Consider the following 17,328-nt stretch of genomic DNA (forward strand, 5'->3'; position numbering starts at 1 on the left):
AAATCAGACAGGTAAGGAGGGAGTAGAATATGTTTATATGCATAGGAAATTTCTGGAAAATTTCCCTCTATTTCTAGAGAAGAGAAATGGGCATTAAAGTGAATAAGGAGGAAGAATTTTTATTTTTACTTTATATACTTCCATCTGGTTTGAATTTATTTCCTTATATATTAGTGTTATAATTTTTTAAAAACCTAGGTTAATAAAAAGAATCATTTTACCCCTTGGGTTCCCAAGTAACTTGGGAAGAAACTCTTTCCCACCCCCCACTATTTGATGTGTCCATGCTCGAAGGCTTTTCCAATCATTTTCCTATAAACCAGTCATTCATCTTTTCTTATTCAGTATTAAACAATTATATACTGAGCACCTTCTATGTACCAGCATTCCTCTAAATGCTGGGATTTATATGATGAATATGACATAATCCCCAATCTTAGGAGCTGAAAGTTTTAACACACATGGCCTTGACTGAATACATTCATTTTTCTCACCTTTTCTTTTCCAAACAAGAGTTAAAATAAGTAATCCATTAACAGAAACAATAAATGTTTTAAATCTCTCTCCTAAAATCTGGTCTGACATATATAACTGCCTAATCAGCATTACCTGGAAATTTAATAAGCATCTGAAACTGTCATGTCCAACACCAAATCTGATTTTTCCCTCTAAATCTACTCCTAGACTTACAGCTTTCCTCATCTTAGTAAATGAAAATCATTCTTTCAGTTATTTGAGCCCAAAACCATAGAATCATACAAGGCAGAATCATGTCAGTTCTACCTTCAAAACAGATTCAGAATCTCACTACCTCCACCACTAACACTTTGTCCAAGCCACCATCCATTTCACATGGATTGCTGCAACAAACTCTGAACTGGTCTCCCTGCTGTTGCCTTTGCCCTCCTGTATTCTACTTTCCACCAAGCAAGCAGGGTGATCACTTTCACTCCTCTGCTCAATATTCCCCAATGACTTGCTATCTATTAAGAATAAAAACCATGTTCTTAAAGTGGCCTATAAGACCACACAGGATCTGCCCGCCTGCCTCCCCACTTCTCTAAGCTCATTTCCTGCCACTCTTCCATTCTGCTCCAGGCACGCAGACCTTGCTGTTTCTTGTACAGCAAATACATTCTTGCCTCCAGGATTATATACCTGTTCTCTTTTACCAAAATACTCTTTCCTCACATGTCCACATTTGTTCCCTCTCTCATTTCCTTCAGGTCACTGGCCAAATGTTCCCTTCTAAATAACGTGACCAGTCTTCAAACAATAGCAACCCGCAATCCACCCTTCTGGCATTCCCTCACATTTACTTAGCTATTTGCTTATTGTCTATTCTGCCTCTATATTGTAAGCTCCATGTGGGCAGAGTCTTTCTCTCTTTTGTTTACTGCCATATGAGAACTAAGCCTGTATCCCAGAAAATGCTCAATATATTTCTGAGTGAATTAAAAATGGAAAGAAAATGAGTCCAAGAGGCTCATGTGAATCATGAATAGTTCTGTAAGCAAAGGAAAGTTAAAGCCCAAATCATAAATATTCAAGCATTCATATTATGGAGAAAACAATTGTTCAATGTTTACTTTTTTAGTAATAGCTATTCACATATATGAAACAGATGTTTTTATGGTATATGCACAACCTCCTAATTCATGGACATAACAAAGAAAGGACCACTGACATGCAAAAGATAACACATTGTCCATCATCCAGTTCACTTAACTGCTTATGCCAAATCCAAGAAATTACCCTAGATTCTTCCCTCCCTAACCACAAATCCATCACAGGTCCCACTGACTAACCCAGAAGACCATGCCATCATCATCTCTTGCTTAGACTACTTTATTAGCCTTCTCACTGCTTCCCTTCTTGCCCTTCTGTAATCCATTCCACATACAACAGAGTGACCTTCTTAAAATGTAAATCAGACCTTGTCACTGCTTAAAATGCCCAATGGTCTCCCAATGAACTTGAATAAAAGCCAAAGTCCTTACCTTGCTGTACAAAGCTATCTACCTGCTTCTCCAATAGCCTCATATATCACTACTGCCATCACCTACTAGACTGCAACTGAACCATCTCCTTTCTTTTTCACCCAACATTCCAAGTTTGTTGTTGCCTTTGATTTCTTATACTGATCCCTATACCTGAAATGTGCTTCCCCTTACATCCAAAGGGTTCTTTTGTCATTCAGAAGTCCTCTTAAATATCACCTTCTTAGAGTGTGCTTCCTTGACTGACTAATCTAAAGTAATCCCCTAGTCATTCTCAATTAAATCTCTCTATGTTAAAGATCGGTATAGTCCTTATTATTAGCCAATATTATCACGTTTTTGTTTTTCTGTTTGACTCTCCACAACAAACTAAGAATATTAAATGAATCCAGAGTCTCTATTTGCATTATAATTTAATACCTCTGTATTGTAAAGTCTCCTTAAAATTAAACAATAAACACCTGAAATGAACAGTCAAGAGATTCCTGCCCCCTCCCCCATTTTAAATAATCAAGGAAAATAATTCTGTGGTCATGTGACCATTCAAAGGCAGGCATGGTCAACAATAAAGGGAAAAAGACTTGGTAAAGATAGTCTAAAACAGTGAAAAATTTGAAAGCCACATAATTATAGCTTTAAGGCAGATTATAAAGATTTTCTATAGTAATAAAGCAAAACCAGTTGAAATATCAGCTTTAGGGAGTATAAAAGAAGGTGAGAAGATGACACAAGAAAAAACAAAGAAGTACTTGGAGAAGGAAGAGGAAGAACAGGAAGAGGAAGCTGCCAACAGCAGAGGTAAACTAGGATTGAAAATTTGCCACAGATAATCTCCAGCATGAATAATCCACACTGGGTAATAGAATATTGACTATAATTACATTCATCCTCCTGACCTTGTTCTAAATTATTATGGATTATTACTACGCAAGTTATTTTGTTCCACACCAGGGGTGGCTGTATTTCGCTATCAGATGACATGACCTCTAATTCAATAATGTCTGTAATGCACTGGTATCCTCAGATAAAAGCTGTCTATAATGTCTGAACAAAGGTGAATTAGTTATCCAATTCACACACGCAATTAACTCTCTTAATACCTGAGAGACCACGGAGCCCCTTCTGAATTTCCTATTAAATACTACATATGGAGGTCTTCCCTCCATCTGTAGTTATCTTGTGCTGTACTTCATAATAAACAATATTAATAGTTTATTGCCCCCGTCAAAAATCTTACATTAGTTATCATAAGAAACCTCATTTCACAAAGCAATGACTCATTTTCCTGGGAAAATGCATTAAATTCAAATGTTATGCCTATTAGTAAAGCACAATAGTTCTTTATGCTCAGTAATGAAAAATAAAAACAGCTTCATGAAACATGGAAAATATTTTTTTACTATTTTAAGAACACCTCTCAAAAGCCAAAAGGCAATATTTATTACGCAGGTTTATATTTATATGCTGTGTTAATTGCAAACGAAAGACTATTTAAATTCAGATATTAAAGGGTAAAAACAAACCAAAACACAGTATTTTTTTTTTTTGCCACCTGTTCCCTTTATTAAAAGCTGAAATTTCATAAATAGTTTGAAGGCAAGGCACTGTGCCTCGGCTTTGTACCCATATGCGATGCCAATGGCTGTATTCGTAAAAACCGAGATCAGAAGAACTAGGTAATGTCAAACGTTAAACAAATACCTGCACCTTCTAAAAAAGGAGGTAATTAATTCTTCAGGGGATGCTTTTCATTTTAGTCATCTAACATTAATGCGTCTTTTCGGCAGAGAACGAGAACAAAATTAAATCCCTAAAATAAAACCTAGTTCTCTTAGCACACATTCATATTAAAGTTCTCAACATACTAGACTAATTCTAAGAGTAAGTAAATGAAGTATATCTAAGAATGTGGCTATAGTTCAAATGAAATCTGCTGCTCACCTGGGCTTTCGTTTTCCCGCACAGCTCAAAGTAGGGAGGAGAGCAGAGGAATAAGGAGACAGTTTCTTACATGTGTTTCATATGCTTTTATCCACTCAAGTGATGACAGAAGTAAGGACACTATATAGAAACTTAAAAAGCTAAGTAGGTGACATTCTTTACTCCATAAACAATTTCAACTACAAACCAACCTTCCGCGTGCTGCAGCACAAGAAACACCGACTCCTCAGAAATGATGTACTTGTGCAGACACACCATGTTGGGCACACGGCGGGGGATGATGGTCTTTCTGTTCCTGCTGTATTCACTGCTCTTCCTCAGACCCTGACAGAGAACGAAAAGGTCAGCGGTACCCTCAGTTGCCTTTGGAGCCTGCTGTGCTCTGTGTTTATCAACCAAACTAATCTATCTGAGTTACTCTGGGCTTCAGAGAAACCACTCATCTGCTGCTCTATGCCCCTCAGTCCCTGGAGGCTCTGCTGATGGCATCTGGCGTGAATCCAGAGAACGGAAGATGCCACAAAGCTGCCATTAAAATCAATTACGTGGGTCAGTGTTTTTATTAGAGATGCTCTCAGACTAAGTCATCAGGATGACACACAGCTATTTCTCTATGACCTTTTCTTAAGTTTTATTTTACTTACGTGTATGTTTAAAGCAGTAGACATTGCAAGATCAATTCAAATCTGAGACACAAAAGGTATGCCTGGATTAAACAGGCAATCACAGAATTCCATTCCAAAAAAGCATAAAGATCATTTTAAGCTTTCTCCAAAGGAACAAGGTGTGTATAGTTTCTGGTGTCATACGGTTTAAAAATCTGGGGAAATGCCAGGGATAGAGTATACTCATAACTAGAAATTTATTTCAGTATATGTCAATGTGACCTACTGCCAAGCTTATATGTAAAAAAAATAGTATCAGAAAAATACAAAACTAATCTGAAATCATTAATTCTGGATGCTGTGGAAATGCTTAAATTAGGATATTTTTAGATTATGGAATCATGGTCCACTTCAAATATGACTTTGAAATTACAAAATTAAGGGGGTATTCTTCCCTTATTCATTTAATTAAAAAATGAGTTATATAGAGAATCAAAATTGAATTTAGATAAAAGACAGGGCCAGGGATATAGATAATACTTCCTCAAAGACCCATGATAAAGACTTTAAGGCGAAATTTCAGCTTTTACAAACTATAATCATAATCAAAGGTATGACTGTGTGTGGTTTTCATAAATTATGCAAAATGTATTTAAATTACACACTATACATTTAAACTGCGTGAAATGAGCCTACAACTTATCCTAATTATTTCCTCCATACTCTATAACCTACGACTCTTTTTAAATGTATCCTATAGTGTATTCATCAACTGTATGCAAGGATACAAAGCAAAATAAACAGATCACTGCAAACATAAAAGAACATTCAAACACCCAGAAAAAAATTAAGTATTTTCTTTCAGAAGCGCAATTTGAAAATAAATTTCTAAATTCATTAAACATACAAATTCTACTCACTTTTAAAATGAATGTCTGTTCTGTCCTTGTGTCCATTACAAGTAAAACCTACATAAAAGACATGAGAAATAATTTATTTACAATACAAGGAAACATTAACTCATAACTTCTTTAAATTATTTAAAGGTTTGGGGGGAAGTGTAGAAATTGATTCTGCCAAAATTGTTAATTTCTGAATAGACTTTTTTTTTTTAAATCACCAAATCACAGGATTAAAATAGTCTTATCTAAAGAGGGTTTCCTTTCAAAAAATGGTCATATTTTTAAAACACTACTATGTTTTCCTAGATTTAAAATATATTTCTTAAAAGGAAAAAACTATTTTAGAAAAAAATTTTTTCCTCATGAAATATACATAGTTAAGAAGAAGTAAAAAAATTTTTTTACAAAAACTGAAGTCTCAGTTTTCTTCCTAAAACCTCTAATATAGCAGTTTGCTACAAGGTGATTTCAATAACTCAGGCTCTGACCCAAGGCACCTTTTAGGTACTGCTTCTCCACCCTGGACTCATCCTTACCTCCTCTCTTTCCATCAGCAAAGCCTGCCAGCTTTATCTTTAAAATGTAGCCAGAATCTAAACTCACCTCACAGCTTCCACAGCTATTACCCTGAATGAAACAAAGATTTACCTGGATTATAACAATGTCCTCCCAACACATTTCCCTGTTTCTGTCTTTGCTGCCTTATGGTCTGCTCTCAAAATAGCAGCCAGGGTTTTCTTTTTAAAACATAAGCTATATCATGTCACTTCTCTCATTCAGACAAAAGGCATATATACAAAAAAGGACGTCAAGACCGCCCATCATCTCACATATTGCCCCTCAAACTACCCACTCCCTCACTACTCCACTTGATAAAAGGAGTGAACAGAGAGGGAATTATCCTCTCATATTTATATTTATAGTTTATATTTAATAAATATATTTAATATTTATATTACATATTTTATATTATGTTAAACTTTTATCATTTTGGAGACACTATAGCAGAGGCTGGCAAACCTCTTCTGTAAGGATGCAGCAGACAGTAAATATTTTAGGCTTTGCAGGCCCACGTGGTCTCTGGTGCAGCTACTCAGTTCTGCCGCAGTAGCACAAAAGCAGCCACAGTCTGAAACGGGTGGGCCGTGGAGGGAGAATTTACACCACAGGAATCTGCAAACACTGTCAACAGGGCTTTTTTTCCCCTCGCCCTCCAGAGAGTAGGGAGTCAAAGGTGAAAGAAGATGTCAAGCTTGGGAAAATAAAAGAATGTGGAGAAGAAACAGAGGAGCTGAGATAAGGAACCAATTTAAGGCCTGATGGTGGGGAGGGTACAGCTCAAGTGGTAGAGTGCATGCTTAGCATGCATGAGGTCCCGGGTTTAATTCCCAGCACATCCTCTAAAAATAAGTAAATAAATAAACCTAATTACCTTCCCCTCAAAAAAGTTTTTGAAGTAATAGTGACAACTTCATCTTTGACCCCTCTTCTGAGGGCATGACCTATACTATTAAACTCCATTTAATTTCAATTGAATATTTCTACATGTAACTCCAAAACTGATCTCTTCCTCTTCCCATCCCCCCTAAAAACTAAACAAAATCCTGTTTCCCTCTTACAGTACTGAATAACACCACCACTCATGTAACCCCCACAAAGCACAAAGCTCCCTAAGTCACTGTGAAATCTTCCCTGCCCCCAACCTTCATAACCAGTGACCAAGTCCAGTCAATTTTACCTCCTAACTATTTCTCTTATCTGCTCTTTACTCCTTCACCTACCACGTTTTAAGTGTTTTACTATGCGCTATGCTTTAGTTAAGTGTAATCATTGTTAATTCTTTCAGTTACCCAGTAAGCTAATTTTACCATTCCTACTCTAAATATGAAGACATTGAAGCCTCATCTGTAGAAGCTATACTGATAGATGATAATAATATATACCATTGGTGAGAATTTCAGCAAGATAAGCTTTAAAAGCACTTGGTATAGCCAGTTGTTATTATTACTGCTCTCACTATTATTGCTTCTTGCCCCTGAAATGTTCACCCAGCCACTTACCAAATAAGTACTCATCTTTCCATATTCAGCTCAAATGTCATCAACTCTTTTCTTCCTTTGTTCTCCCACTGTATACAGTACCAGCACCTTCAATTTGGTTTTATTTGGTCCCTTGTCTATATCCTAACCAGATTTCAAGCTTTTTATCAGCATGCTGTAAGCAGAACAATGGTCGCCAAAGATGTTCATGCCTTAATCTCTAGAACTTGTGAATATGTTGTGTGACTGGCAAAAAGGACTCTGCAGATGTAATTAGGGTACAGACCTTAAAACATATTACCTTGGATTATCTGACTGGGCTCAGCCAAATCACATGAACCCTTAGAGAACTGTCTCTGGCCAGAAGTGGAAAGTATAAAAATGATATGGCAGAAGGGGAAATCAGAGGGATTCAACGTATGAGCGGGACTTGCGGTTGCTGGCTCTTAGATTTAGAGGCCCACGTGTAAGCACTGGCGACAGCCTTCTAGGAGCTCACAGTAAACACGAGAAGGAGCAGGCAGCTTCTAGGAACAAAGACTAACCCCTACCCGAGAGTCAGCAACCAGTCCTACAACCGAAAGGGAAAGAGTTCAGCCAACAACCTGGATGAGCTTGAAAGTGGATATGCCCCCAGAGATTCCAACAAGGAATGCAACCTGCCAGCACCTTGATTTTAGCCCAGTGCAACCCATGTCAGATCTCTGATCCAAAGAACTTTGACATAATAAATTTAGTTGTTTTACGCCACTAAGTTTGTGGTAATTTGTAATGCAACAATAGAAAACTAATACAGGGCAGAAACTATACTTCCTCCAATACATAATCTATTCATCTCCCATATGTAAGTGTTCAATAAACAAACATATGTGAATGAATTCAGGTGTAAAAGTTTTTTTTGAAGGTAGATAGCAATATGGGAATGGAGCTTAGAAAATAAGTCAGGACTAAAGATGTACAGTATTTGAGCATTCTCCATAAAAATAACAGCTAAAGACATGAGAACGTACCCCACTGGGATGCTTACTTTATACCAGGCACTGTGATGGGGTTTAAAAAATTAAATCACACAATGCATTCAACAATCCAATGAGGTAGGTATACTTTTATTAACCAATTTTACAGATGAGGAAACAAACATAAAATGGTTAACCTGCCTATGCTCACAAAGCTAAGATGCGCTGGAGGTGAAATTTAAATCCTAGTGATCTGGCTCCAGGGTTCTTCCTCTTTAACTGCTAAACTATACTATTTATGTCTGTACATACATAGCTGGAATATTGAGGGTATATAAGGCAACAACCAAAAGTACGGTGAGAAACATCCAAAAAACCCAGAAAAATATAGTGGTTTGGATGTCAGGAAAAGACAATGTTTAAAATATAAGAGTAATCACCTGTATAAAACAACAAAGAGAAGCCACGAAGAATGAAGACTAAGCAAGGACTACTGCCTAAGGCAGTTAAGAAGTCACTGATAACTCTGAATATCACCTTATGCAGTGAACTGGTGGGGACAGAAGCAGACTGCTCTGAGTTAATGATGGGTGATAAGAAAATGCAGACAACATATGTAAGTCTTTCCACAGAGAAGTATGTCAGAAGAAGGAAAAACACTAAAATGAAAGAGCTGCTGGGATCATCAGGTTTGAGCTATTTTCAGGTGGGTAGACCTAGTCTCCCATAATTTCCCTTTGAGCTATATTCACCCAATCTTGAACCTCCAAGGCATGGAAGCACATTCAGAGAACTTGAACCTTGACAGTTAAATTAACATACCATGAGTACAAAAGGAGACACCAAGGCCCTCTCTGCAGAGGAGGACTCCATAAACATTTACTGAGTCTGTGAAGACATTTCAGTGTCCCTTAAATCTCAGTTGTTTTCACATCAAGTTGTGACTCTTTTAAACCACTCACCAGATTTCAACCCTATTTAAATAATATACATTTATATGAAATAGAAACTGTTTCACTAAGTAATAGGTAAGGAAGCTGTCCAAAGGAAAGAACTTTTTCCTACCAGAAACCTCTTAATTGACTGAACAGAATATATGTGTATAAATCAGGAATGATATCTCTTTCTGGTACCCACTTAGCCACAGAGCATGAAGTGCATCAGACAAAAAGGCAAATTAAGATCGATAAACATGGCTGAGAAGCACTGCTTTGTTTATATTTACTTTTTTCTACTACCAAGTTTGTTCACAACTAGACAACGTTCACATTGAGGCAATAAACACAAGAACATATGTGATTTTTTTTAAATGTGCCCTTTGACTGTCAATTTCTCCCAAACAGGTGTTGGCTAAATGATTATAAATTGGCCTCTGGATACACCTCTTCAACTGAGCCGTACAGGGCTGGTGATAATATAATTAGACCTAAAAACATCAGGCTGGTGAATGCTTTCCATCTGTTTGGCAATAATGTTTAGTTAACAATAGTCTTTAAAAGAAGCACCTTCAACTTCAGTTCTTAAAGTTATTTATAGAGCCATTCTTAACACACCAGCACTCCTGCTAACAAGAGCTTTAGCCACTTGGAAATTATTAGCCATACGGCTGTATACAAAGAGAAACGACTGCATTTAACATCTGTATCTTTCCAAATTTACACGCTTCAACCTCGTTTAGAGTCATTTCTTAATGAACAGTGCTATGGCGCTACATTAATATTATAGTTGCATGCACAAAGATCGTAAGGAGCCAAACATTTTTTTAATGCCAACAGTGGGCCAATCTGTAATGAAGCTGTCAGCATAAAGGACAAAATAATAGCTTCTTTAACCCTCAAACAGAATTTGTTCATTTGTGGACTAGAACACATCAATTTAAAAACTGCTCATGGGTCTGCTCACCTTTATAAAGACAAAAATCTAATCTGGTACTAATTTGATACAATTGTCTTTCCAATAAAAGGTTCCTAAGACTATCTTTTATTTTATGGTAAAACAAGTACTAAAACTAAAACTGTCATGACATAATTATCTTCGATAGCATACCTTGCTGAGAGAATACAATTAATGTATTTTTCCCTTTCATTTTTCAGTTACTTATCAGCACTATATTAGCATATGGTCTAACAGGAGAGTTTACTCCAGCTTTATCCACAGTAATATATAAAATGACTCCTCTGACCTGGGGGGAAAAAAAGCAAACAACTTATGCCTTAAGGGTTAGCCTCCTCTGTTCTTCAATTCCACCAGCACAATGAGACTTGCCTACTCCTCTTTTACAGCAGTAGTAGAAAAAGCTCCAACTGATTACAGGGCTGGGTCTTTTGTCAGTTGGAATGGAGGAGGCCCAATGTTTAACTAGGTATCACTTCTAGAAAGATAGGAGGGGTGGGGGAGTATAACAAAAGTATCAAGTGATGAGTATTTTTTAAGTATATGAAAAAATAAATTTGAAGAAAAGGAAAGGGATAAATAGTAATAAAGGCACTATAATATAAAAACAGATAAATATATGTTCATGTATGACTGAAACATTATGCTGCACACCAGACACAACATTGTTAACTGACTATACATCAATAAAATATATATATATACCCAAGACACTATGATTGTGGTGAGGAAGTATGATGGAGAGCTCCCTTCAGTGAGAAAGGTGTGTCACCCATGTTCGAAAAAAAGTTTAGATACTTAATTTAAATATTGATATTCAAAGCCTGAAAGTCTCTAAAAATAACTTCAGCTCTAATTCCTTTAAAAAGAAAGACTATCTGGATAATATGAGGGAACATCTATCTCTACTTTGGTGCCAGTTACCTCACAGGACTCCAAAACAATTAATAAAAGGTTTTTTTTTTTAATGTTTAAGAAAAGCCTACAGAGATAGTCATACAGGACAAACTCAGCCCTTCTCTTAATGGTGTCAGAGTACTATTCGTGTTTGCCAGATGTCATCTAAATGGACTTCAGTTGTGCAAGTTATACTACTAGGAATTCACACACAAATAAATGTATCCGAGAAGAAGGAGATCGACATAATAAAGAAGTGAGAGAAAACTGAGAAGCTCAATTCTGCAAGTTACTTTTTTCTCAGCAGAGCTCCAGACGGATATCCTTACCATATTCTCCTTTAAAGACAGCTTACACTTAACTTGACCGTTATTTAATGGGTTATTAACTACACTCATTTTGGCAGCATTACAGGAGCTGGTAATGTTATTCTTCTCCAGAAATGGTTTTGAACAACAAATCTAGAGCAATAAGCCTTTGCTTTCCCTGCCAATACCACATGATGATAATCAAATATTATTGATATTTACTGCTAAAACCCATCTCATTTTACATGTTTATAGTATCCAAAATGTATTTCTACTGCTAACTGTTCATTCCATACGTTATTCTTACGAGGTATATCTTATACAAATGCAACTACCAGAAAACAAAGAGTACTAGGTGACCTTTAATACCAACAAATCTCCCCAATGCGGTCTAATTTTTTCTCTGACATCAGTAGGATAGCAATGTTCCCTGTATCACTGCCCAGCAACTCCAAAAGCAAAAGACACTGAGCCTATGGCTTTTGTCCATAAGAAACTGCAGCATTCAGAGCATCAGTATGAACAGACTGTGTAGAGGCACTTCTCTCATATTATGCCATGAAACCATTCTGTTCTGGATGGTCACATGCTCACAAAAGTTGTTTCACTGGTGAGAACTGAAGTATGAAGAGTAAAATAATGCCATAGATACTTATAACGCTATCCTAAAGGATATTTTCATTTAGAACTTTCAAGGATCTATTTTCAGCAAAGCATAAAAGGTAACCCTATAATTTAAGGGGAACAGAAAAAAATTCTTTGGAGTCTTATTAGTGTTTTATTTGTGCTAGAACTTCCAACAAGTGAGCAGACAATCCAAAGAGTATTGTTTTGTGGATCAACGGCCAAGCCAAAAAATCACTGGCCAACTTAGAGCAAGGTGAAATATCTTTTTGAAGTAGGCTGAGTTCTTTAGGCTTCTATATAACCTAGAAATATCTTCAAAGACAGGAAACAACAGAACTAATCTGCTAGGATTCAACTGTATGAAGGTAGTACTCAAGATCCACATTTCTTTCCAGTTATTAAAGTCCAAAATACCATAATTCAAAATATACTTTAAATGTTTATCCAAATACATTTAACTCCTAGAAACATCCCTTATTTCAGTTTACCTAATTCTCTTATCCACCTTAACTTACCAGCAAATTGGGGCTGGGATATGGGGCGAAAGAACCACATTAGGAGGAGCACGGAACACAAAACTAAGCGGCAAATAACTGATTTTTCTATAAGAAAACAACTAATTTTAGATTTCTTTAAATGCTCAGACATTTGCAAAGGTTTGAGTATGCTAATTTTTTAATTAAAAGATACTTCAGCAGTGAAAGCTCTTTCATATGCACTACTGATTCTTCATCAAACGTTAACTTTCCAACTTAACACCAGTATAGCCGGTGGCAGCCTGAAGGTTTACCATCTGCTGCTACCCAAAGTCACTGTGGCCACCTTCAGAACATATGCATCAAAGCCTGGAGATAAGAGACTGAAGGAATACTGCCTAAGTCAGCATAAGGGCGATGACGAACCCAGAGGCAGGCAATGGGCAAGCTACCAGAAAATTCAGAACATCATGAACGATCAGTGACCTCTTAGAACACGTACCCAAGGTCACAAGGGACTCTAGTGGCTGAACAAAAAGACAAGAGAAATACCATCTTTAATGGGATTTACTTAAATAAATTAAGTAAACATGATGATTTTTCCTTTGAAAAAAAAAGGAGGGGGGCCTAGTCATTTTTTAAATCCCCTATAATTTTATTTAAAGCAAGCATACAATAAAATGAGATATAAAACTGAAGGTGTACTGGTCAGTGAATGATAGCAAAGGTATACATATTTTTCATACAGTCATAAAATAAGACACTTTGCTTTGAAAGGTTTGTTTTCTGGGTATCATTATACACAATCCAAATGTTACCCAAGGTAAATGTACTCTGAGATGAGGTTTTATAAAAATCCACAAAATATTAAAAACACTGATTTCTGGCTACTCAGAAATGTCATTTATTTAAGGTAATGATTACATTCACCACAAGACCTCATATAAAAACAAAATACTGTGGTATCTTTTAAACTACTAAAAACAAAGAATCTCAAGAACCTGGCTATATTCAATTATAATATAGACTAAATGGCATATATTCATCTAAAGAGAAATTCACTAATATGAAATTTTCTTATACATCATCTTTGATTTCTGGGTTGGGTTTTTGGGTTTTGTTTTTTTTTTTTTTTTTTGGTATCTTAAATGTAGCTAGAAAAAAATCAATAGGGAAAATATTTTTAGAATATATAAAGCAGCTTTTAGTTCTTGGTTTTAAAATGGCTACAAATGCATTTAGTTTGCATTAATTCTAATTTTAATCCAGATTTTTAAAAATTCTTCAAAGCTTCCAACAGGGAATGAATTATAAGTTAATTTAAAACTAGGGCATTATTAAGCATTCATATAAGAACTGTCATAATGAAGCCCATTTGTCCTGCCCTCTTTTTAAATTGAACACAACCTGTTGAGTACAACTATCTATGGTTTCTATAACTGAATACAATACTGTCTTGTGTGTGTGTGCCCCACATGAACACAATTCATGCCTTTGTATACTTAGTAACTTCAATAATAATCATGATGATTTTTTAAAGGATCACAGTTTGTCGTTGTGATAGCTAAAAGTAGAATAAATGCTACCAAAATAACTTTATCTTCTTAGATATGTTATGAATATATTATGAATCATAATATCAAAAAAAAAAAAAAGAAGAATCACATTTTGGTGGTGCTAAAACAGATCTGCAAATACAAGTAAGTTTCTCAAAATTCAAAGGCCATTCATTCTTACATTGTTTCATTCCTCCAAGGGACACTGAAATATGCTTGGCAAAGTTTGTTTTCTGTGACAGACTAATATCAGGATCAGAAACAATCAAAAGGACTTTAAAAATGTTTGTCTACATCCCATCTTAAAGCCACCTGGCCAAACTCGGATTATTCATCCTTAGGCAAATAGCTAAGTATGGTCCTGCCTTAGAGCAATGAAAAATACATGTGATTCTCCAGAAAATAATCCAGGGAGTAATTATTTCAACCACAAATATGCATTTTAAATCTCTCATATTCCTGTTAGTCAAATGTCAACGAAAGTGAGCCATTCTTCAAGAACATCTCAAACTAAGATGTGAGGTTAATGATTTACTGAATAATAAAGCTATCACAAAATGACTTTTTTATATATATGAAAAATGTTTTATTTTGTATAATTTTTAAAATCCTAGGCCTATACATCTATTACCTCATAAAACCTGCTTCCAAAGGATATGGTGTGTCTTTGTAAGAAAACAGGATATAAATATAGCAAAAGGCAGAATACAAAAGAGAGAAATTGGGTTTAAAACAAATGCTGAAGAGCTAGAAAAAACATCCACTTAGGAAGCTGTTCTCAGATGCAAATGATTTAAAAGCTAGATCTCTACACCTTTGTCATTCTCATTTTGATTGTTTTCTGTTTTTGCGAAGCAACTTGCCCAAGGCCACAAAGAGATTATGCTAAAGAGAGGTTAAAACTCTAAAGTTCTGGGTTTATAAGCCCAAATTCAGCTCATGTCATTCAATTCCATAATGAAACCATTTATTCTGTTTCTTTGGTTTGAATTCTGAAGTTCACTTGGGATAACTTGACACTTAAATTTCGATGAAAATTAATTGCATTAAAAGTATAGTCTGTTGTATTTAGCTTTAGATCCTTCTTATTTGCATTTGCTAGAAACAATTAATACTCCAGTGCTGACATAAACTATGTCCATTCATACTCTGATTTAATATTTTCATTCTGCTACTAAATGTGCTCCATAAATCAGTCCCTAAAAAGCAGCTAATATGTCCACATATTTTTTCTATAGTGTTCAAAACTGATACAGTGTGTACTCAGTCTTTGCTATCTTATAACGATAAAGGATGGACGCACAGGCTGCATCTTCATGTCAATCAATACGTATCCAACTAAGTTGCCGATGTCAGAGACAGCCTGATGCCAAGTCGCAAGAAAATGCTTTAAGGGCAAGAAAGCCTTAAATGTTATTATTTTTAAGTGTTTTAAATGAGTTTTACACTTTTGTAGAGATGGAGTTGAACTTCTGGTATTGATTAAAATTTAACAATGTTCTAATATGACCCAGAAATTTTATTTAGTATAAGAATACAATGTATTCATGTTCTAAAAAAATTCCAAAATATTTTAAAGTGCATACGAAACCCAAAGAAACAACACTCATTCTCAAATGGACAGTTTTACTTACTGCAGTAACTTCCCTGCCAACAAGCTACAGGTGTATTCTGCAACAGAAGATGGAAGGGCAGGAGGATGAATGTTCTGACAGTTTTCAGTTCAAACTACCCTCTTGCTCTGATCCTGAAGGTGTAGTATTATCTTGAGGTGCAGACTCACAGAGTATTTGAAATCTTAAAACACATGTATTATCTCTTTTTGTCCCATTTATAGCTATTCAGCAAGCATTCACTGAATCCTTACTACGTGGACAGCACTGTATTTAGTTAGGCATTATCAAAGAAAATAAAGAGGGATAAGATACGGTTTCTCCCCTCTAGGATAGGTTAACAATATATTTAAGGCAATTAAGGGCCTACAAGCGAAAATGATACACAACTGAATGCTAAGCTAAATTCAAAGACAGGAAAGATGAAGATGAGAGTTATGGAGGAGGTAAGCTTTCAGCTAAGTCTTGAAGAACGGACTAAGTATAGGTGGGCAGGAAGGAAAAAAGAAGGAAGAATTCTAAGAGTTGAAGAAGCTAAATAGAAAGTCCTGAGTCTCCTCTACCCCTGTATTTTGTATTCATTTGGCCTGAAATACTCCTCTGTGAGCAAAATCCTACTCCTTCCTCATGTCTTTGCTTTGCTTACTCTTAAGAAGCCTCTGGAGAGATCCAAGCTAGGTACCTCCTATACGTTCTCACAATACCCTGGGGTACTTCCTGTATGTTCTCACAGTATTTTCTCCTGTATGTTCTCACAATACTCCAGTGTACTTCCTTCACCCAAAGCAGTTTCAAACTGTATTGTAACTATCATTTCCCACTGAACTACGAACTCTGAGAGGGTAGAGACTAGCTGTTTTATTCACCATCATGTCTCTAGTGGTTAATATCATACTTGGACATACAGCAGGAGCTCAACAAATCTTTGCTGAATGAATGAACGACTGAATGAGAAAACAGAAATGGAAAAGACATGGAAAAAAATGGTGAGAAGGCAGGCCAATTAGAATAAATGGTCCCTACTTGGAGGGCATTATGCTAAGTGAAGTAAGTCAGAGAAAGACAAATACTGTAAGATATCACTTACATGTGGGATTTTAAAAAATTACAACAAACTAGTGAATATAACAGAAAAGAAACATGACTCACAGACGTAGAGAAGGAACTAGTGATTACCAGTGGGGGGAGGGAAAGGGGAGGGGCAAGATGGAGGTGGAGGATTAAGAGCTACAAACTATCAGGTATAAACTAAGCTACAGGAACATATTGTACAACATGGGGAATACAACCAATATTTTATAATACCTATAAATGGAGTATAACCTTTAGAAATTGTGAATCACGATACTGTATACCTGTAACATATAATATTGTACATCAACTATACTTCAATTTTTAAAATATGATATTGTAAAATAAATAAATGAAGTTTAAAAAAAGCATAAATGGTCCCTACCTCTTGTAAGATAACATAAGTAGAGAGGTATCATTCACTCACTCATTCATTTTTTCCAA

At 35.8% G+C, this 17,328-nt stretch overlaps 1 protein-coding gene across 5 annotated transcripts in view; it reads right to left on the bottom strand.

Moving 5' to 3' along the window:
• RPS6KC1 (ribosomal protein S6 kinase C1) overlaps positions 1-17,328 on the bottom strand; it is a 141,563-nt gene that overhangs the window by 32,290 nt on the left and 91,945 nt on the right. For all 5 annotated transcript variants that reach the window (XM_074351828.1, XM_074351827.1, XM_074351830.1 and 2 more), the window contains 2 exons: positions 5,467-5,514; positions 4,133-4,265 (listed from right to left, as the gene is read on the bottom strand). In XM_074351828.1, coding sequence (XP_074207929.1) covers positions 4,133-4,265; positions 5,467-5,514 — 181 coding nt within the window. The remainder of the gene's footprint in view (positions 1-4,132; positions 4,266-5,466; positions 5,515-17,328) is intronic.

The sequence above is a fragment of the Camelus bactrianus genome, chromosome 23 (assembly GCF_048773025.1).
Source record: "Camelus bactrianus isolate YW-2024 breed Bactrian camel chromosome 23, ASM4877302v1, whole genome shotgun sequence".
Taxonomy (NCBI): Eukaryota; Metazoa; Chordata; class Mammalia; order Artiodactyla; family Camelidae; genus Camelus; species Camelus bactrianus.